Source organism: Mustela erminea, chromosome 19 (assembly GCF_009829155.1).
Source record: "Mustela erminea isolate mMusErm1 chromosome 19, mMusErm1.Pri, whole genome shotgun sequence".
Taxonomy (NCBI): Eukaryota; Metazoa; Chordata; class Mammalia; order Carnivora; family Mustelidae; genus Mustela; species Mustela erminea.
The window spans coordinates 40,492,380-40,514,284 of NC_045632.1; the positions used below are offsets into that span (position 1 = coordinate 40,492,380).

The window sequence follows — 21,905 nt, forward strand, 5'->3', positions numbered from 1 at the left end:
CTGTTGGGAGAGCAGAGACATTTCCTCTCAGAGCGGGGTCCCCGGAATCATGGCATGAATATCCGTGCGTTCGGCTTGGGAGAGGAGGGGGTGCTCTTTCTGGTCACCAAGGTCAACAACAAGAATCTTTCATCTACGTATCTGTGGAAGCCACAGTCATCTGATATGGCAGAATAGTGTCTCCGTATTTTGGAACCAAGTTTACAAATTGGCTCGTTTTTATTTCGTAGATACAAAGGCCCCCACTGGGAAGCTCACCACATTGTTTTCTGTTTGGGTGTCGCCTTCATCAGATACCACAGTGAAGTGTGGGCTTGGACCACATACCCTATGTGAGTATGGCAGATAATTAAATATATAATTGACAGTGAGAATAAAACAAACAGAAAAAATCTTTTTTCATGGTTGTGCTTTCCTACTTCATGAAAAACCTTTGGCTGGTTTCTGTGTGTGTGGTGTGTATGTGTGTGTTTAAGAGATTTCCGGTCCACACTCAAACCTTGCCCAAACTGTAAACCCACTTGCAAGCCCTAAAGGAAAATATTTATCTTTAAAGAGAAAATATGTTATAAAACCGGTAGCAGATTTATAGTTTCTTTGAAATTCAAGCACCATCCACCACCTGGTTCAACATGTCATGCCTCCTGCCCAGAATAATTCCAAGTTCTCTTTGTGGTCCACACAACACCACCCACCTCTACACAGTGAATCACTAGATTTTTCCTTCATTTGAAGACTTGACTTTGCCTTCAAGGTCACGTCCCATCTGTTCCCCATGTCCCAGTTCAGCCTGACAGGAGAACTTTCTTCTGCTTCCCAAGCATACCACACTTCGCACATGCCTTTCTAGCCACTGCCCTATGGCACCAGGAAGCTCTTCCTCATGGCATGACAGGTAAACTCCTCGCGCCTCAAAATTGAACCCAAAAGCTATCACATCAGGGAGGCCTTTCTAGACCTCTCCCATCATCTCCTGTTGAAATATCCACTTTGACCTCACCTGGAGTGTGGACTTCAGAGGGTAGAGAATTCATCTCAATCTCTCTAGTGTTGGACACGCAATAGACGACATTCAATAAATATTTTTTGAACAATGGCCTAACTGTATTCTGGGAAAGATTCAACCACAATCCCAGATGTTGTTTTCCATATATTTCTCAATCTTTTGTCACCTAAGCCCCCCCAACTACTTCATCAGCATGTTTCCTGAAGATCTGTACCAACCAACAGTATTTCTCCCCAGGCTGTATGCTCTGGGGGAAAATTAAGTAACAGGTGAAGTTTTGAGTATGTTCTATCAAATTAAACACACACACACACACACACCCAGAGATCCTCAGTATGATTTGCCTCTGTTTATCATTACCATCAGTCACTTACAGCAATTTGAATGTTATAACCAACATGATTGCCCAATAGCTATCAGGTTTTGAGTGGACTGACAGTACCCTGAATTAACTCTTGTCATAGGAAGAAATATCTTAGAATCTTTAAATTAAATTGATATATTTTAGGTGAAGGGAAATGTAATGCATTTTCTGTCAGATAAAATATATTAAATATAAAAGGTAGATTCAGTCTGATTTAGGGATGAGCAGATACTCTGAATACTGCAGAAGGTAAGGTGTATGTATGCACTGGTTTTTGACAAGCTGTATAACGACAGATTCCCTGCCCATCATTGCCAACACCTCAGAAAAACAAAACAAAACAAAACAAAAAACCCAAAAAACAAAAAACAACCAAGGCTGAATGCCTAGCCCTCATTTCTGCATTTTCTGAATATTGTATGATTGGCATATATTGTTCTTGTCACTGGAAAAAATTATGTGTACTGTGGAAAGTCATGAAAACAGATAAATAAAATGGCCAAAGAGACTAGTAACTGAAAATTCAGTTTCCTGACTGTTCTCTCCTATTCCAGCCTATACCATTGTTTTATGCCTATGGATTATAAAAAAAATTACACATCTATAATAAATTATTTCAAAATATGTTATTTTTCCTATCTCATATATTTTTTGAGTTCAGATAAGACTTTCATAAATTATAAGTGACAATATCTTTCCCATTTTAATGATATAAGATGTCAGCAATGTGACTATGAATAAAAGTGAAAATTAAAAATCAAAGAGGAAGAGCAAATTACTTAAATAGCTTGGTCAAATACACTTCTCTGATATGATCCCCAAAGGATCATTTATTTAGTTTATCTATTGGGTCACACCCTGTTACCCAGGGTGTTGGGTTGGAGGACATGTAAACTGACCATTTTGTTTCTGTAAACACGTAGAAGGCACAAATTCAAATCTATTCTTCAGTGTGCCATCCATGAAAAACTGGACCCACAGATCACAGCACGCCGGCTTACACATGACAGTAACTGAAACATGGATCTGAGCAGGACACAAGCTGTGAATGCAGGATGTCTCATATTCCAAACAAGCGAGTCCCCTCAGACACATTCAAACTATTACAGAAGAGCTCATCGGAGTACCCAGATGAACGAACCATTTACAGTCTCTGAGCAACAGACCTGTAGAATCTTGAGACTTTTTTAAAAAGTGCCTCTAGCCAAACATGTTTCACATATGGATTTTAAGATGAATTTAAAAGGTGGGAAAGAAATGGACTGAGTATCTCTTCTTGGGCATACATTAACTGCACGCTTTAAAATGAGTCATTTCTCCTGTCTAGAGCCTCAATTGTTCATCTTTAAAATGAGGACACCGGTTGATATCAAGCGTGCCTCCCAGGAATCAAATAACATAATAAAAGTCATGGTTCTCCCAGGGCTCATGGAAATCCTTCTACCAGAAAACTTTACACCCAGTACTGACATCCTCCAGAGCTGGTGAACTAGAGAACAGTAGACAGATGTGTAGGCTAGAAACGTGACTAACCAGCCCAGTTTGGCACTGCGGTGGTAGATACTGTTTGAATGAGTAAAGTATTTCCCCTCTAGGTCCAAATGGTTGACTACCAAGGGGAGACTGAGCTTTTTTTTGGGGGGGAGGGATGGGCATTTTAGAGGAGTCAGTGCTCCATCCTGTGATGGTCTTTTTTGTGGTCCATTCTGATCACTGATCTACTAACCAAAAAAGCCACCACTATGGGCAGGAACTTCATTGAAAACATATCTAGAAAAACAAATTGAAAAACAAACTAACTAACCACAATAACAAAAACCGCTATTCTGGAAATCAGTTGTGCATCCTAAATTTGACCACAGACTTTCTGTCATCCAAATTAGCAACCACTGCCTATCTGTTTTTGAGAGTGTCCCCTCACTTTGGAATACACATTCCTCAGGTTTAGGGTGGCCCATCGGTAAAAACAGGTTCCAGGTGGACACATTTTCAGGGGAGTGTCAAACTGGCACCATGGCTCCCATGATGAGGAGAATAAGGCATTTGTTATCAATATTGAAATGTCCAGTAAGAGATTTCGCAGATCCTTCTCCTTTATAAAACATCCAAAGAGCAAATCTCTCAGTATTTGGGGTCAAACAAGCCTGGGTTTGAATCTTGAGTCATCTACATATTAATTGACTGATTTTAGTCTTATTAAGTCAATGTCCTATTTCTCCATTCTCACCCAGGGAACTAATCATTTTAAATGTTGAAATGATTCCATTCATAAAGGTATTCAGCACAGCGACAGACTGTTGGAGATGCTCAGTAAATATTAATTCTTTCCTGGAAGCGATCCTCTTTGAGCAATAAACTAATGAGGAAGAGAAGCCTATTGGCAGAGAGAGGAAAATGAATTCCTGGAAATGTCATCGCAGCTTGGAATGCAACTGCCTCCGCAGAAGGGCTCATCATCCAGAGGTAAGAACACAGTTCATGCTTTTCAGTCCTGGGCACGGTATTTCCTGTGGTAAGATAATGTTTTTCAAGCACCTCACTATTTCATCCTTGACGCCCAGTGTTCCCATCCTTGGCCACAGACACACAACCAGTTTCATTTTCCCCCCACTTAGGCAAAATCTTGCAAATGGGGTCATTCATTACTAGTATAAGTCATGTACAAATTGTAGTGTCTCTATTAATGGAAAATAAATTCAGATTTCAAATTGCCATGTCTATAACCTGGACTCTCTAACCACATGCTGTTTTTACCTGCATACTTTGTCATTACACCAACAAAAGATAAAGGTACCTGATAATGATGGTCTCCATGGTACCAGTGTGGGGATGCAAACATAGGATGATGATGGTTATGTAGCCCATTGAAGGTACCCATACAACTGACATTAGAAAGGGAAATTATGATTGGTAACCAGTCCTCAATTGATAGACCACACTGGGTGCCATCTTCCCCATGCTGAAAGCCGTGGTATCTTGTTGTTGTTGTTTTTCTCTGACACTGGAAATACTGTTTTTTTGGCTGATACAAAATTTTGCAAAATGGGCATCATACAGGCATAGACCCTGCATGTTAAAAATTTGAAAAAGAGAAACCACTACAGCAAAGGCTTAGTACATTGCGGTCTCACCATGGTGTCAGGAGAAAGGTTTGACCGAGGTGAGGGAATCCATCCCCTCAGTAACTTCACTAAAGCTCTTAAGATGCCCTGATTTGGCCACTCTGTTTCCTTTGTCCTTCTGTCATTTTTCAACCTGATCAGATGGAGACTGTTAAACATCTGGAGAATTAAAGCTAAACCTTGCTCTTATTTTGTTCATTTCTGACCCAGATCTACCTACTGTGCCCTTACTGCTCACACCTGAGACAAAGTAGGTCTATCTACCACTTAAATAGTTCCCACATACTTGAAGACGGTTATGCAGTTGCTAGCAGAATAATCATTATTTGATTACTTTCCTCTGGGCCCTCTCCATTTTCCCTAGAAATGTGGCAATAGCTCTATCAGGATAATGGAAAAAAGTATATCCATGCACGTGAGATATAAGTGGATATATAACTATATCTGTATATATACATATATATATGTATATACATAGTATGTGTGTCAGAAGTCTCAATGGAGTTTTATGCTTTAATACTTTTAGAAGTATATATGCTACACAATTACAAAAGACATCACTGGAAATTTTAATTATTTAGATTTAATTTTTTTTAAGTAAACTCTACCCCAAGTGTGGGACTTGAAGTCACAACCCCAAGATCAAAAGTCACATGCTCTAACAACTGAGCCAGCCAGGTGCTCCTAGTGATTTAGATTTTTTTACACTCATTTAGATTTATGATTATTTAAAACTTAATTGAAATTGTTGATGCCATCTTTGCCATCTTCAATCGCAGGGGCTGAAATAATAGCAATTTCAAATAAAACTTGCCAAGTTTGTAGCATCTATATTTTTGGTATTACTTATGCTCAAAGATAACCTTAATAACTTGTGTATACATATTAATAAAGAAAATTGTTTGACCCAAGACTCTGATGGCTATAATGGCTTACAACTGGATTAGGAAGCTGCACACTAAAAGGAGATCATCATGATCCTTGAATTAACACCTTTGATTCTGAGTGATTGGCAAAACATGAGTTATAATAAATAACATTGTAGAAATAACTATGTGTGTGAGATATCTAAGGGTGCACTGTTGGTCAGTATTAACAGATTTTTCTTTGTCGTAATTAGCCACTTCCCTTGAAATTAACACTTCCTCCATTTTTGTATGAGGATAATTCTCTCCTTGGTGATGGGGAGGGAAAAAGAAACATATTGCCTAAGTATTTCTTGGTTTAAGAGAAGGAAAACTACCAGGTGCCTGGGTGGCTCAGGTGGTTAAGCAGCTGCCTTCAGCTCAGGTCATGATTCCAGGGTCCTGAGATTGAGCCCTGCATTGGGCTCTCCGCTCAGTGGAGAGCCTGCTTCTCTCTCTTTCCCTCTGCCTGCCGTTCCGTTTACTTGTACTCTCTCTGTGTCAAATAAATAAATAAAATCTTAAAAAAAAAAAAAAAAAGACAAGGAAAACTACCAAGGAATTCAGTGGGATATAAACATTTAGGGTCTTTTCGTGCGTTGAGAAATCCCAGGAGTTAAATCAGCGACCAGAGGAAACCCTGAAAGAATATGTCTGTTCCACCAAATGACCTATCTTTTTTTGTTGTTGTTGGGCTGGGGAGGGAGTGAGCTCCCAGATAAGCTGTGTTGTAATGGACAAACTGCTGCAATGAAATTCAGGCAGAAAAGGAACATAATTATTTACACAGAGAAAATGGCAGCACATTAAAAGACATCTGCCATTTTGATCTGCCAATAGAGCATCTTCCATATTGAAGCAATTAAGAGGAAGAAAAAAAAGTTCCATAGAAATCTATTTGGCTATCTTTAAATAATAAAAGTAAAAAAAAAAACAGAAGCATATTTGGATGCTATCTGATGCTCATAAAAAAAAAAATGTTCTAAGCTTAGAAAAAAAAAAAGGCGGGTGGGGGAGGAAAAAAGCTTCGCGCCAGTTGTTCTAATGGGGCGAATGTGTCTTGGATGTCCCAATTTACTCAGCCAAATCTGCTTTACATGCACACTTTTTGTTGTTGTTTTGGTCTCGCTTTTGCATTTTTTTGAGCACTTCGAAGTTAATTCTGAATGCATCAGGTATTAGAGCTCATTTGATGTGCAACTTGGCTGATCTTTGATAATATAGGTGCAAATTGAGCACCTTTCAAGGTCATCTCTTCCTGAATCCAAGCCCTAGATGTCCAGTTTACCTTTGTGAGATAATGAATGATGAATGGGCTATTGACTCCTCAGAACATTCTGGGGTTATAAGGTGGTGTCTTTTTAAGCCTGAAGCTTATGTCATAATATAGTCATTTTTCCTCTAATAATAATGGATCCCTGAAATTTCTGAAGCACGATCACCAATTTCCCCAGTCGTTCTTTCATTTTAATCCTTACATTTGGCCAAGCCACTATTTTAAGTGCGGGGACACTGCCCCCACAGAGCTCATGCTCTTGTGGAAGACAAACAGGGAATGAGTGTTTAGAATGCAAGATACGGAAAAAGAAGAAAAACCAATGTAGTGTTCCTTCCTCAGAAGAGGAAGCACTCAAGATGGGCTGGGGATACCCTGCAAAGCTTCGCTTTAGTGAAACATTTATGGGGAGATCTTAAAGAGGAGGAATAAGCAGGAGGAGTTCATTCCTGGCAGATAAAAGTATATGAAAACAGCTCATTTTCCCATGATCATGGAAGATGGAAAGAAGAGACTGTAACAGGGGATCTATGAAATTACCTGGTTTTTAATGGAAGTCATAATGACACAAAATATGGAAGAAACATCAAGGGATAGGTGAAGAAGTTCAACCGAAATAGGGAAGCTGCTTCATAATGTTTAAAGGACTCCTCGTCAATTTGTTGACTTGAAAATCCTAAGAGTATTTTTTGTTTGGTTTTAAAGTAAGAACTTATTGTAAGCTCCTGCAACCGTCCTCTGTTGCTCAAATGATTAAACAGTGTTTCTGGAGCTACATAACCCCATGATCTGATAGGCCTGAAACTTGAGTCGAGATGGCCTATTGGAGAGTGTGCAACACGGGGGTTCTCAGAACCTGGGATGTGTTCCAACTGTCCCCACCTTCCAGTAATTTGGTGTTGTCCTCTCTCAAAACAGCAGTTCAGTATATGAGTTAGGACTGATGTAATAATTGACAGTTTTTAAAAAATGAAACAGTAACAGGATTAATTATGTGTCAAATATTCATGTTAGGATTGTTCCCCGTCTAGTGACAAAGAGTAAAGCCAAGCATCAATCGCTGACCCATGCTCTTCCTCTATATTTTATCAAATGGTCACTATTTGGAAGAAGAGATTTGGAAATTAAAAATATGAGGTTTCAATATTAGGATATTTCAATTTAATTACTTTAACAAAACATTAGGTCAAAGGGCAAAATCATACTCCCTTCTCTGGTTAGAATCCAAAAATTGTGATAAAAATTGAATATCCATTGCTTTTGTTCTGTTTTGTTTTGTTTTAAAGTAGGCTCCATGCCCAGTGTGGAGCCCAACGTGGGGCTTGAACTCATGACCCTGAGATCAAGACCTGAGTGAGATTAAAAGTTGGACACTTAACTGACTGAGCCACCCAGGTGCCCCTGAACATCAGTTATTTTATTAAAACAATAATGGAAAGGAAATTTCCTAACACACAACACACACACACACACCACAACACAACTCTTAATTTTAATATTACTGCCAATATTATACTTAATGGTGAAACTCTAGAAACTCCTAAGTAACAAGTAAAGCAAGAATGGCTATTATTATTGCTGTTACTTAACATATTTTAAAGTGCAAATCTATGCAAAAAGACCAAAAACAAAAATCACCAAATGTTAAAAAAGACAGAGCAAATTGTCATGATTTCCTTTTTATGTAGTTGTCTCCTTAGAAAATCCAGGAAAATTAGTTGAGAAGTTATATCACTTTAGAACAATGTCCAATAATAAATTAATTAAAATAGCTATAGTTTATCCTAAAAATATTCACTTAGAAAACATAACTTAAAAATTGACTTCACAACAGCCTCCAAAATATAAAGTAACTAGCCATCAGCTTAATAAGAAATACACAGAAGAAAACTACAAAACCTTCCTGATGTCAATAAAAAGAGAACTGATTCAGTAGAAAGTCAGATCATGCTTCTGGATGGAAAGAATATTTAAAATTTTTGGTTCTTAAATTAATCCATAAATTTAAGGTAAACTCAATAAAATTCCCAAAGATATCTCTCAGGCACCTGAAAAACAATTCTGAAAATTATCTGAAGGAGCAAAAAAGCCAAAATTTAAGAGTAATAAAAGTAAGAAAATGAAAATAATGTGGAGAAAGCATCCATCAGGTTTTAACATATATGTATATGAAATAGTAAAGAAAATTATAATACCAGCACTAGAGTAAATAGAATTGTAAGAATTAAAATTCCAAAAAAATCTATTATGATTGACCCTTGAACAACATGGGGGATAGGGTACCAACCCCCACCATGCAGTCGAAAATCTGCTCATAACTTTTCACCTTCCCAGAACTTAACTACTAATAGCATATTGTTGATCAGAAGCCTCACTGATAACATTAACCGTCAATCAACACATATATTGTATATAACATGTATTATATACTGTTTTTCTACAATAAAGTAAGGTAGAGAAAAGAAAATATTAAGAAAATCATAAGGAAGAGAAAATACATTTATAGTAGTGTACTATATTTATCTTAAAAAAAATCCAAGTATAAGTGGACCCATGCATTCAAACCCGTGTTGTTCAAGGGCCAAGTGTACTGTGTAAGGTAGATGATAATAAAGATAGTGTTATGAAGCAGGTGGGAATGACCAATTATTTCTTAAATGATATTTAGATAATGGTCCACAAATGGGGGCTATGTATTTATTTCACATGGACGAATGGTTGAAATGGGAGATATGTAAGAAAGAAAATATAGGTGAATACTGACATCTATTTTGGATGAGGAAACCCTTGCTAAAGATAGTATTAAACGGAGAAAACCTAGTACCAAAAGTGCATCGTCTATCATTATGAACACAGCCAACCAGAACTGAAAGGGCATGGAAATACTGAGACAGTCTATGCAGTAGGTATGACAGGTCCAAGGTTAATAACATTAGAAGATGAAGAGACTTTAGAAATCGATTGCAAATTGGTGAATATACAACTCAAAAATTCAAGATTCAAAATTTGGGCAATAATTCAAAATTCAAAAAATGGGCAAAGAACATGAATAGCCAATTTACAAAAGAGAAAGAACAGAAAATAAATGATCCATACTTATTTTTTTAAAAATCCCAGGTTTATTAATAATGAAAGACATTGACATTTTAAAATGTATATATTTCAACTTAGCAAGTTATCAACGATACAAAAAGAGTAGTAATATCTAGAGTTGGCTTGAACGTGAGGAAATGAGACCCCCACCTATTTTACTCATGGTATTATAAATGTTTCTGGTAGTATACATATTTCTGATGGGCAGTTTGTCAATTAAGTATCAAAGGCTTTTGATCCAATAATTCCACTCTAGAAATTTATCCTAAAATACTAATTAGATATTTGGCAAAGGTGTGTGAAGACAATATACTTTCACAATGGTCAGTTGAGATCAGACACCTTTACAGTGGAAGTTAGGGAGATATTTAGAAGATGTTGACATAAGTGTATTGATGCTTGTAAATGTGTATCACGTATTAGATGGGAAAAAAGTGGACATGAATTTTATGATGGCCTTTTTTAGAGATCATATATGCATATATGCCAAGAAAAAACCTGGACAGAAATAAAAACTAGCAGTGATTATTTCTGAATAGCATATTATGAAGTTATTTTATAATTGGTATTAACATTGCTGCTTCTTTGTATTTTCTAACTTTTCTACAAAGAATATGCATTAAGTATGTAGTAGAAGAAAAATCATAAAATTCTTTGCAAATATATGTTACTACAATTATTATGGCTGTGATTAAAATTGAACTCAAAGTACAATATGTCTCCTGTTCACTTTCCCCTAGAACCTTAGATTGGTACATTGAATTTCAGGTTTTTCCTCTTCTGAAGATAGTTATTATTTGACTACAGGGTAAACAAAGTTTTTTTTTTTTAAGCAATAATTAGAAAAGACATGAGCTTTATAATCATTGTATAGTGTATACAGCCGATGGCACCCTCCAAGAACCCAAGTTTGTTCGTTAGTTCACTGATGGGCAGTGTGACGTTGGGCAAGTCTCTGAAGGTCCTGATGTCTCATACTCCTTCTTTATCCAGAAAATGGGGATAAAAATATTCATGCTGAGCCTTGTGAGGCTATTTGAGGAATGAAGTAAAACAATGGTCATGACAAAGCTTTTATAAACTGATGAAGAGCCAGATAGATGGGAAGGGTTATTCTTAGTATTTTTTGTTCTTTGCCCTTTTCTTAACCATTGTACATTTCCTGTGTTTTTAGAGATGCCATAAGGCTATTTTCAAAGTAAATGCACCTCAAAACTGGGGCAGGTCAGCTCTGGTGCCCAAATAGTGCCCAAACAGCACCATTCTTGATATTAACAGCCCAAGATGGACTTAAATGTTGAAGAGTTATCTAGTGCTCTACTCACCGGCTGCCTCCTGAGTCATCTGCTAAACTGGGCTCCAGAATAGAGTAAAGGAAAACGAAATAGAAGGCTCGGGTGTATTAAGATGGCTTCCCTCCTCATATTTCTAAAGATCCGTAATGCTTATGCCGAGTTTAGGCAAACACAATCCTGATTATTTACATGACATAATGGAAGTAAACACTCAAGGAGAAAGAAACCTGATGCTTTTACTCAGCGTGATATAAACCATTATCTCATGTTTTCTATGGAAAACAGTCTCAGCCGAGAAATTTGGTAACTCAGTAGGCTATTAATAGGATGTGGAATGTGATTACTCCTTTTGGATTACTTCAATATGTAATTACTTCTAGGAGCTAGCAGAAAGAGACTCTATTAAATGATAATTATAGGACTGTATTTGCTTTAAGGTTTTGTAATAGCTCTAAACATGGGAGTTTTCATTAACTGTTTGCCATAGTTAATAAAGTCATTTTTCTTAAAAAGTAGCAATTCCCTGCAAAAGTGGTGGCTCTGCACAGGATTAGACTCTTACAAGGAAAGGCAGGGGAGACGGAGTGGGTACTGGACTGGCTCATCCATGGTAATAGAATCTCTTTGAAAATACCAATGGCATTCCCGAAGTGTGACAAAGTAACATACTTATAACTCCCTAGAGAACAATATGTCTTCGTATAATGTTCTCAGAGGGTTAGCAGCAGCTAAATATTATGGCACACATGAAAACAAAGAAGACACAGCATGTGATGGAGGTGAAGCTGGCACAGTGAGAGAAACCCAGAAACACCTGCTGCGTCCGGTGTTTCTGACCTGCTGACCGCAAATATCCGAGCCGACAGACCATAAAAGAGGGGGTGGCATAAGACGCACGTGAGAACGGCAGTGTTTTCCAGACAAATGAGTCCATCACCTCATTCTTGATGAAACTAAATGTATGCTGAGCTATTGTATAAGAAGTGTCTTCTTCATCATAAAACTGACAAAGTCTAGTCTTATGTCAGTGTAGTAATCCATCAACCTAGCATGGGATTCCAAAAGAGTTTGGGGACTAAGAAAACTCGGAGAATGGAGGCAGGGATTCCCACACATTGAAGTGTACACATATCGTAGAAAATATTATGAAAACATCATGTATGCTACCTTCTTCAGTTCAGCTCCAGAAATGCTTATTACATAGCCACTACATGTCAGGGTCTCCCTGTTTTTGAGAAACGTAGCTTTATGAAAGGAAATTCCTATATCATACACTTGTAGCCCGAGAGGAACGTGAGCTTGCAGTTGAGAACTATTCATCTATCTCAGTGCTGAGCAGAGTTATCTCTTAAAGGTGCTTAAGGCACTCACAGGTGCCCATCAACCAAAGCCAACAAGTAAAAGAAAAGCCCTAGACAAAATAGAAAATTAAAGCACTCCAAGCACTTTACTTTTTACTTTTCTATTTCAAAATGGTAGGAATCATTTACAAAGTGAAGGACAGTTGTTTTATAGGGTTCCGTGAAAACACAGGTCTCTTGTATAATTACCTTCCCACCCAGGCTCTCAAGAGCACGACCGCAGCAGAGAGCAAGGCATCAGGAGAGAAAAGTCTGTCATGGCACCTAGGACAGTTTATCCCACAGTCTTGTTGGCTGGGTGCTTCATTTATTTATTTATTTATTTTAAGATTTTCTTTATTTGAGAGAGGGAGAGTGCAAGCAGCGGAACGGGAGAGGGAGACAGAGAGAAAGAGGGAGAAGCAGAAAGAGGGAGAGCCCGATGCAGGGCTCGATCACAGGGACCCTGGGATCATGACCAGAGCTGAACGTAGATGCTTAACTGACTGAGCCACCCAGGTGGCCCTTGATATGTGCTTGATTTTAAAAAGCCATAAGTAAATGCTCAAATGAGGTCCAGAAGTAATAATAACATATGTTAGATCCTCCTCCTCAACTCCAAGCAGCATGGGGAAATCCTTTACTTTAATAATCCACCCAGGAGAGCCAATGGTTTGGGCTGTAACCTCTAGGTCTAACAAGTAGGTGGCTGATTGACTGTGCACGTTACTTGATGGTTCTGGGTTTCCTTTTCCTCATCTTCTCGTGGGAAGGATAATAAAACCTGACCTACGGTGTGTTGAGAGAATGCGATGAGAGAGTGTCTGGGTATGGTGTCTGGAGCACAGCTGCTGGGATTTATGATAGTGATAACAGTGATGGGAAAAGTGATGATACTTAGGAGGTTAACTTAAGCTCCTCTAAGCCCGCTCTCAGTCACTGGGAAAGCAATCAATCCATAACCTAGTGCACAGTGAGTGTGTGGCTAATGAAAGCCTACTCAGGAGGACCACCTTTTACTCCTATGTCAAATGATGGCATCTGTCTTCCCATTTCCATAGACCTGCATTGTCACTGGCTTAGAGGAACAGCTGCAGACCAAAATAGCCTGGCCCCAAGTCGAGAAACCTATTTTTTTATCCTGGCTCACTACCAACTTTGTCAAGGGACTCAATCAGTTTGGTCCTATACCACAAGAACAACTACTTCAAATAATTTGTGAGTCTAGAACCTCGCCGATGAAATGAGAAGCAGGAATGATATTAAACTTTGCCATGTTTACAGTTGCCAAATGATGCTCTGTTCATGACCTTCAGGTGATCTAATTCTGCAACCACCTTTAGGTTTCAAGCTCTGTACCCAAACACACTGCATTAAAACCTTGCTTGGAAAGGACGGCCAGCTCAAAGATTACATCGCCTTACAAAGCTGAACTAATCTCTTTTAATGCTTTACTTGATATCAATATTCATAGAGCCATGCTTCCCCCAATGGTTTATCAACCTCTTAAAAAAAAGATAAATGAAGTTGTTTGCATATTGACCCTGTAAGCTTCCCCAGTTGGTTTTCCCACTGCTTCATGAATATCAAAAGCCAATAGAAAGAGTAAAATAAAATTACTCACTTATTCATATGCACCAAATGAGCCCACACGTCTCAAAAATAAAGGTGGCATTATTACTTCTTGTTTGTTCTTCAACAGAGAGGCATTATTAAGATTAGGGGGAACACTTGTGCTCTGCAATATAAAAGCCATTCATACTCTGTTTCTACTTCTCCAAATGCATAGGAACCTTGGTACGAACCTCTGTTGTCTCTGACAGTGAAATTTGGATTGTGAATGATTTCAGGGGGTAGACTGAAGATAAATCTTGGTCCGTTGGCTGTGTCATCCTTGTCATCTGCACTAATTGTAACAATTGGCTGAAAGAGAAAGGTGGCCCATAAATAAATCATGCTGACATTGCCACATCATTTATTCAAAAATTCCTGGCTGGCGAGAAACCTGGGTTTAACAAGAGAACATAGCTACAGAGCTGAAGTAGGGCTCTGAAGCCCTCTTGGGCAGTGGGAGGCATCTCCAGGAGAAGCTCTCAAGAATAACCCATTTCCAAGTGCCTCGTTTATAGCCAGGGGAGGGGAAAGAAAGCATTATTACCTGATTAGAAAGTGGCTTGGTCTGATCGCTCTCACAGATGAAGCCTTCATAAGGGGCGGCAAACTTGGGAGCATTATCATTTACGTCAAGGACCCTAATGGCCACGGGGACTTTGGCTTCCTGATGCCTGTTGTCTGAAAGAAGAGAATTCAGATGTAAATACAAGCCTTCCACGACATTCCAGTGTGTGAGCCAGTTTGAGAACGGCTGGTCTATAGGTAAATAAGCATCTGCAAATCTTGTCTAAGTGTTCTGCTGCTCTGGGTTTAAACAATCCTGAGTGACAGCATAAAGTGGGGAATCCTTTGGTGATGGCTATGAGCTCCAGGCTACTGAGGGCTATCAAGTCACCTGCTAAGACTATACCCAGTTCTACCAAAGAAGAAGAAGAAGAAGAAGGAGAAGGAGAAGAAGGAGAAGGAGAAGGAGGAGAAGGAGAAGAAGGAGAAGGAGAAGGAGAAGGAGAAGGAGAAGAAGGAGAAGAAGGAGAAGAAGGAGAAGAAGGAGAAGAAGGAGAAGAAGGAGAAGAAGGAGAAGAAGGAGAAGAAGGAGAAGAAGGAGAAGAAGGAGAAGAAGGAGAAGAAGGAGAAGAAGGAGAAGAAGGAGAAGAAGGAGAAGAAGGAGAAGAAGGAGAAGAAGGAGAAGAAGGAGAAGAAGGAGAAGAAGGAGAAGAAGGAGAAGAAGGAGAAGAAGGAGAAGAAGGAGAAGAAGGAGAAGAAGGAGAAGAAGGAGAAGAAGGAGAAGAAGGAGAAGAAGGAGAAGAAGGAGAAGAAGGAGAAGAAGGAGAAGAAGGAGAAGAAGGAGAAGAAGGAGAAGAAGGAGAAGAAGGAGAAGAAGGAGAAGAAGAAGAAGAAGAAGAAGTAGTAAAGAAAATATCTCAACGTGTTTATATGCCGTCTTTGATAGATAACCAAGAATACATTTTAAAGTTTGAAAAAATATGCTTAAGACTGAAAAATATAGTCGATCTCAGCTGTCTGTCATTTTCCAGAATATATAGAGAGTCTAATGGAATAAAATTTGGTAAAGTAGAATCAAAACCCTTAGGAGAAGACTTACGGATTTCTGCTGCAAAAACGGATATGTTGAGCCAGGCGGTTTCCTCTCTGTCCAAAGGTTTTGTGGTTTTAATAAAACCGTCCTCTGGATTGATAGTGAAAAACCTGTCGAGGTCAGTATGACGATCGATGGAATACCTAAGCAGAATGTAAATGAGGCAATTAGACAGAGACATTCTGAGCAGCTTAATATTTGAATATTTTCTCCATGCTATATTTAAAACAACTTTTTCAATGAAATGCTTGAGCTAGGTTTCCTTTTTAATCAAATTTACTTTTTTTAACTTCATACATGAATCTTTTATAGAAATCATTTTGCCACATTGGAATTCTTTATTCAGTACAATGAATGAAAGAGCTGTTTAGCATATATTTGATTGAGAAGCGTAATGACATGTTGCATATTTCTTCATATTTACTACAATCACCCACCATCTGAATATTTATGAAACTGCATTTGGGAAGTGGGACTGCCTTGCTCCCAAACTATGGTGAAAGTCACAAATGTATCAGACCTTTATTAGATTTTTACAATATTAAATATTAAACAGTTTTAAGTTTATCTAAATTTATCATCAAGGATCATTTATGATCCTAAAAAATCAGTTTTCTCTTTATTTAAAGAAAAATGCTAACTCTGTTTTGATGAATGAATTTATTTAGTTTAATTTATTTGGTTTTAGGGGTTCCCAGGGAGCATCGTTCTGAGTTCCATGGTGAACATGAAAAGCGGGCTTGGTCCCACACTTTCGTAATGGGCTGTGCCTAATAGCATAGCTGGAAAGTTTTAGCTACTCCTGTCCTCTAGAAAATTTGCATTTTTCTAATAAAAGACAAAATATTTTCCAGAATATTACTGGATTATATTTATGGCAAAGGGAGGAGGGAATGGAACAACAAGAATGGTCTACATTGAGGTGTGGTAAGTTAACATATCTTGCCCAGGACACCTGGAATTTTAAGAACTGGAGTCCTGGCTTTAATAAGTCTGTTGAATTCCAAAGTCCTTTTCCTTTTCACTCTGCCATAACTGTCTCCAAAATGAAGAGCAAAGGTGGTTAAGTTAACTCTGGGAGTTATACTGGGCTTCCTAAGTTTACTGGGTGTTTTCCTGCTCTTGGAGGGCTTGGCTGTGCTTTCCTAAAGTTTACAGAATACATATGTCTGAAGGCCTTCATCAAGAGTCATAAAAGCCAAGATATATTATAGGTGGCAAAGACCATGGACGTCAGACATTTTAATCCCTTCAATTTACAAATGATGGGATTTGTAAATGGCCAATTATCTATAGTTTCTGGGGGAGCCAGTGCTAGAATCAGGATCTTCCAATTCTAGATCATGGTGTTTCCACAGAAGTCTCCCACATGGAGCTGCGCTTCACAGTATCAAAGACAGGAGCTCATCTATGATGTCATTAGACACTGAAGCTCCCTACGGGAATGGAATGATGAATCTCCCGCCCCAGTCAGGAAACTGAAGATAAACCATTTACCCCTCATAAATGTCAGAGAGGCTCAGTAGATACCCCTCTGTGAAAAGGAGGCAAAAATAACAGAATTTCTTCTCCGCCTGCTACCAGGGAGTTTACTATCTAGTTGGCATGACAAGACACACTCACAGGGAGAAGGATAATTAACAATGCAAAGTGCTGTTTTCTGGAAGCAAAGGGCATGAGTTTTGGTTTTGTAAAGTCCTAGATAAAAGTTCATGCTCCAGTACATCTAAGCTGGGTGATGATCTAAGTGGAAAAGCCACTTAAGTTCTTTGAACCTCAACTGACTTATCTCTTTAACAGGAACATTAACAGGACCTAGAGTTTAAGCTTATCTGTAAGAATTAGAGAATTACATGAAATGATGATACAGGATAAGATACATAACCTAGCACCTCACAGACTGTAGATAGCACAACGAATCATGGCTGCTCTTCTTTTTCTTGGTGCTGCTGTCCCTTGCTGTGGACAGATCACGGAAGTTCTCAAATGTCAATCTACAGAGTATGACCTTCATCCTACAGCCAGTGAAAGCTCACAGAAGGCTTTTGATCAGAGGAACAAATAAATGGAATCTGCCATGGGGATGATTCATAAAGGGTGGGCAAGAGAGAGAGAGTAGAGGATGGGCAGAGACGTGGTTAGGCTCTCAGTGAGGTGAGGTCCAGGAGCTGGTGGTGTAGGAGTGAGAGCGGGGACAGAAGACTGTGTGATGAACAGAGCACCGGCAGGAGGCTGGGAGAATCCTAGAGAGTTCCCTACCTGAGTGTCAGAGAAGGCGACATTGAGAAACGCAAACACAAAGGCAGCTTAGCAAGGAGAGGGCAGAATTCCACTAGGGATATGCTTCCACGTTAAGAGACTAACAAGTCAGCTCTACCTCAGGTTTCACAGAATCAATGTGGAGTCAGGTTTACTTATTTTTTTTTTTTAATATTTTTAAGGGTGTCACAATAAATATGAGCTCAAAAATAATTTTTTAAAAAATGAGTGAGCCAGTGAAAGAGAAAAGCAAGCGTGTGAAAATTCACAGCAGACAGCAGACTAGGTACAGAGTAGAAATACGTAGAAAGATCAGCCCTGAGGCGGAGAATCTGGAGCGTTAATTCAATTCAGTCATGCATGGGTAGGGATGCTGTACAGGAGGGGACAGGCAGAGAGAAAGGTCCAAGTCAAAAGGATGCATCTCAGGGAGCCCCTACTGCCTGGTCAAGGATCAAAGACTGGTGAAAACCCCAGGGTGCTGCTGTCTCAGGCATGAACAGATTACTGCCAAGGTAGCTAAGAAGAGAGGATATCTCCAAAAGCCAACAGTGAGCAAAAGTGTATCTCATGCTTTGGAGTCTGAGAAGAAAGATCTGCAAAATTTCTATGTAGCTAAGAGTCTGGTTGACACTACCGTGTCCTAACCACATGTCCAAGGACACAGGTTCTTGTCCCAGTAAAGATAATCGGGAAATTTAGGTAGAGGGGACAGCAGGACAGGAGGCAAACCTCATAAAAGATTTGAATGTTCTATAATTTGTTTGGGGAACAAGGACTGAGTGGTTAAAGGGGGGTTCAAGGGCGGTACTGAGCATCTTTGGATAATTATAGACACGGAAATTGCCTACATGCACAGAACAGCTACCACCGAAAACATGACCCAAATAACCAATCGCAGATGTGGATTCCGGAGGCATGAGGCACAGAGGAAATGAGCAGTTGTTTCAAGTGTTTTCACGTCATCACTCTCCCAAAGCATTGCTAATGTACCTAGATATTCTAAGTTAAGTAATTTAAAATCTTTAGCGTGGACAGTTTTGAGTAGTTTAAAGGTGTTGTTACACCGACCCTCAGTCATTATACAATGTTTCCTCCTGCATAGCGAGAACACTGTACTCAAACCTTCTTGGGAGATTTTTCATTGGTGACTGTTGGGCTAGAGTAAGAGGCTCAAACTGGACTGAAGGCGGATCTGGACCGAAGTCCAGTCTTCAATACTCAACTGGCTGTGCGACTTTGACAGATGCATTTCACCCCTTTGAGACTCAGTATTTCCATCTATTGCATCCAAAGCAGTCATAGTATCAAAGGATGTCTGAGGATTGATTTCAATAACTTAATGCGACCCATTGTGTTGGGCTGAGAAGATACCCATTAAGGGCAATTCTCTTCCTTTCTCCCAAAAGAGAACATTCAAGAATTTAAAGGCAATTAACAACATTTCCCTTCTGGTCCTCCTCTAGGCCGTTCTGCATTTTCTTCAGTGTCAACAGAAAAACTCCATTGTTCACAACAATTTTTTTTTTTATGACAGATTTGTTTACTTTTTTTTCCTCCAGCTTTACTGAGGTATGTTTGACAAATAATAAAAGGTCTATATATAATGTATACTATATTGTGTTTTGATAGAAGTATACTTTGTGTAATGATTACCATGGGCAAGCTAATTAATATATTTATCACTTCTCATGTTACCATTTTCTGTGTGTGTGTTGAGAACACTTAAGATGGACTCTCTTTGCAAACTGCAAGCATATATTTTTAAATATGGTTAACAGGCTATATATTAGATCTCTGGAACTTATTCATTTTATACCTGGAATTTGTACCCTATGACCCGTATCTACCCATCTCCACACCCCTTAGGGGCAGCCACCCTGGAAAGCACCATTCTATTCTCTGTTTCTCAAAGTTTCACATTTTTTTAGATTCCACATATAAATAGTATCATGCTGTGTATGTCTTTCTGGATCTGACTTATTTTTTTTTTTTAGCAGAATATCTGCCAAATTCATCTAAATTATCACAAATGATCGGATCTCCTTGTCTTTTTAAGCCTAATTTATAATCTATCTATACATGTATACACACACATATATATACACTTATATATGTATGCAGACACATATATGTATATATATAAATATATATTAAGCATATATATATTTATAATTTATATATACATGTACACACACCCATATACATCATATTTTCTTTATCCATTCATCCGTTGATGGATACTGAAGCTGTTTCCATGTCTTGGCTATTGGTAATAATGCAGCAATGAACATGGGAGTGCAGATACCTCTTCAAGATAGAGCCATTATGAAAAACTGAATAGAGATTCCTCAAAATGCAGATGGCAGCTGGATTTTTCCTGTGGGCTCTAGCTTATCAACCCTGGAACCAGACAGTCCCTGACACTCTTTGAGTGTGCTAAGGACAACGCATGACCTAAAGAGTCACTATGATTTTGTGTGCTGAGCTCTGTGAGGTGGAACCTGCATCTGAGCCATCAGTAGGGTGCCCTGGAAGGGTGACACCCAAGTGGAGACGGGAGACATGGGTACCATGTGGCAGGTCTGAAGGAAAGGGGAGCAGAGCTCCCCGGGGGAGGAAGAACATGCGAAAGTCAGGAATCAGGAGAGAGTAGGTTCTGCTTCAAAGAATAGGAAGTGGTCCAGTTTAGCTGCCACTCAGAGTCTGATGCCAAAGTAGACCGAAAAGGGCAGAGATGAGCAGGGCACAGCTGGAATCCGGGTGGAGAGGCTCCAAGAAGAGCCTGACACTAAATAAGAGGGGTTGGGGTAATTCTGGAGGGAGCTGCCAGGGGGAACACTTTGATCACTGATAACTGAATTCCGAAGTCCGCTATGATGTTGGGGCGTATGCTTGAAAATGCTGTCTGGCTGTAGGACAACAGACAGGTGGGTGAGAAACTGGAGGCAGGCAGACCAGGAGGAGGCAGAGGAAGAAGTCCAGGGAGATAAGAATCAGGATGGGGCGCCTGGGTGACTCAGTTGGTTAAGCATCTGACTCTTGATTTTGGCTCAGGTCACAGTCTCGGGGCTGTAAGAATCAAGCCCTGCATCGGGCTCCCCACCCACTGCTTGTCCATCTCTGTTGGCCCTTCCTCCCATCTCTCTGGCACTCACTTTCTCTCTCTCTCTCTCTCTCATAAATAACTAAACCTTAAAATTAAAAAAAAAAAAAGTGAGAAAGAAAGAAAGAAAAAGAAAACAGTGCAAGGGCTATTCACACATAAAAACCTGCCGGAATCCAAGCCCGGGGCAGGTTCCAGGCAGCTGTGCACTCCTGTCCCCTCGGCATCTCCGATGTGTGACCCGCCTTCTCTGGCTATCTTCCTGCCTTCTCATCTCCGTCCTCTTCCTCATCAGCCTCCTCAGTCATTAACACACACTGGGCCAGGGGCAGGGTGGGGGGGGAGGCAGGGTTCTGAATCACTTTTCTAAGTAGCTTTTTTAAGTTACAAAGATAGATTCTTAATGATAAATGCAGCCTAAATTTGTGTGGCCTGTTGTTATCTCTTCAAAGTTCTCAGTAGCCTTTAGATAGACAGAGCTTGCTCTCCTAGCTCCCTATTCACGGGCTGTGTCACTGGCCAAGTCACTTTGCACCATGGAGACCCCATATCCCCCATAGCAACAATATAGCAACAATATAGCAGGGCTCCCGGAGCTTGCCTTCGTGTAGGGTGAGGGCTGGACCGTGGCCTCGTGGCGCTCGCACGCTCCCTGCTCCAGCCGGACACCCACAGCCTTTGTGTGCACCCGTCCCAGGCCTGGCAGCAGCGTCCCATGCCCCAACACCTCGGCCCCCACATCACCTGGCAAGGTCCCTGCTATTTCTGCCTCTAGTTTTGTACCCCCATGCACCTCCCGCAGGGCTGGGCACATAGCAGGTGCTCAATAAAGACTTGTGCAATGAAAAAAAAAGAAGAAAAAAACAATATAGCAACAATAATTCCTATGAAATAAAGTTGACAGGATACATTAGATCCCACTTCTAAC

General features: G+C 39.6%; 1 protein-coding gene and 1 long non-coding RNA gene across 2 annotated transcripts in view; one reads left to right on the forward strand and one right to left on the reverse strand.

Annotated features, from left to right (window-relative positions):
* Window positions 1-21,905, reverse strand: part of CDH11 (cadherin 11) — a 147,892-nt gene that overhangs the window by 3,346 nt on the left and 122,641 nt on the right. Inside the window, exons 9-11 of the mRNA XM_032323554.1 lie at window positions 15,619-15,755; window positions 14,560-14,693; window positions 14,207-14,324 (exon numbers count right to left, since the gene is read on the reverse strand). Of these exons, the coding sequence (XP_032179445.1) occupies window positions 14,207-14,324; window positions 14,560-14,693; window positions 15,619-15,755 (389 nt within the window). The remainder of the gene's footprint in view (window positions 1-14,206; window positions 14,325-14,559; window positions 14,694-15,618; window positions 15,756-21,905) is intronic.
* Window positions 78-21,838, forward strand: LOC116578923. Its single transcript, XR_004281092.1, has 4 exons — window positions 78-90; window positions 4,785-4,787; window positions 5,167-5,170; window positions 21,560-21,838. It is a non-coding gene; the product is annotated as an uncharacterized LOC116578923 (long non-coding RNA).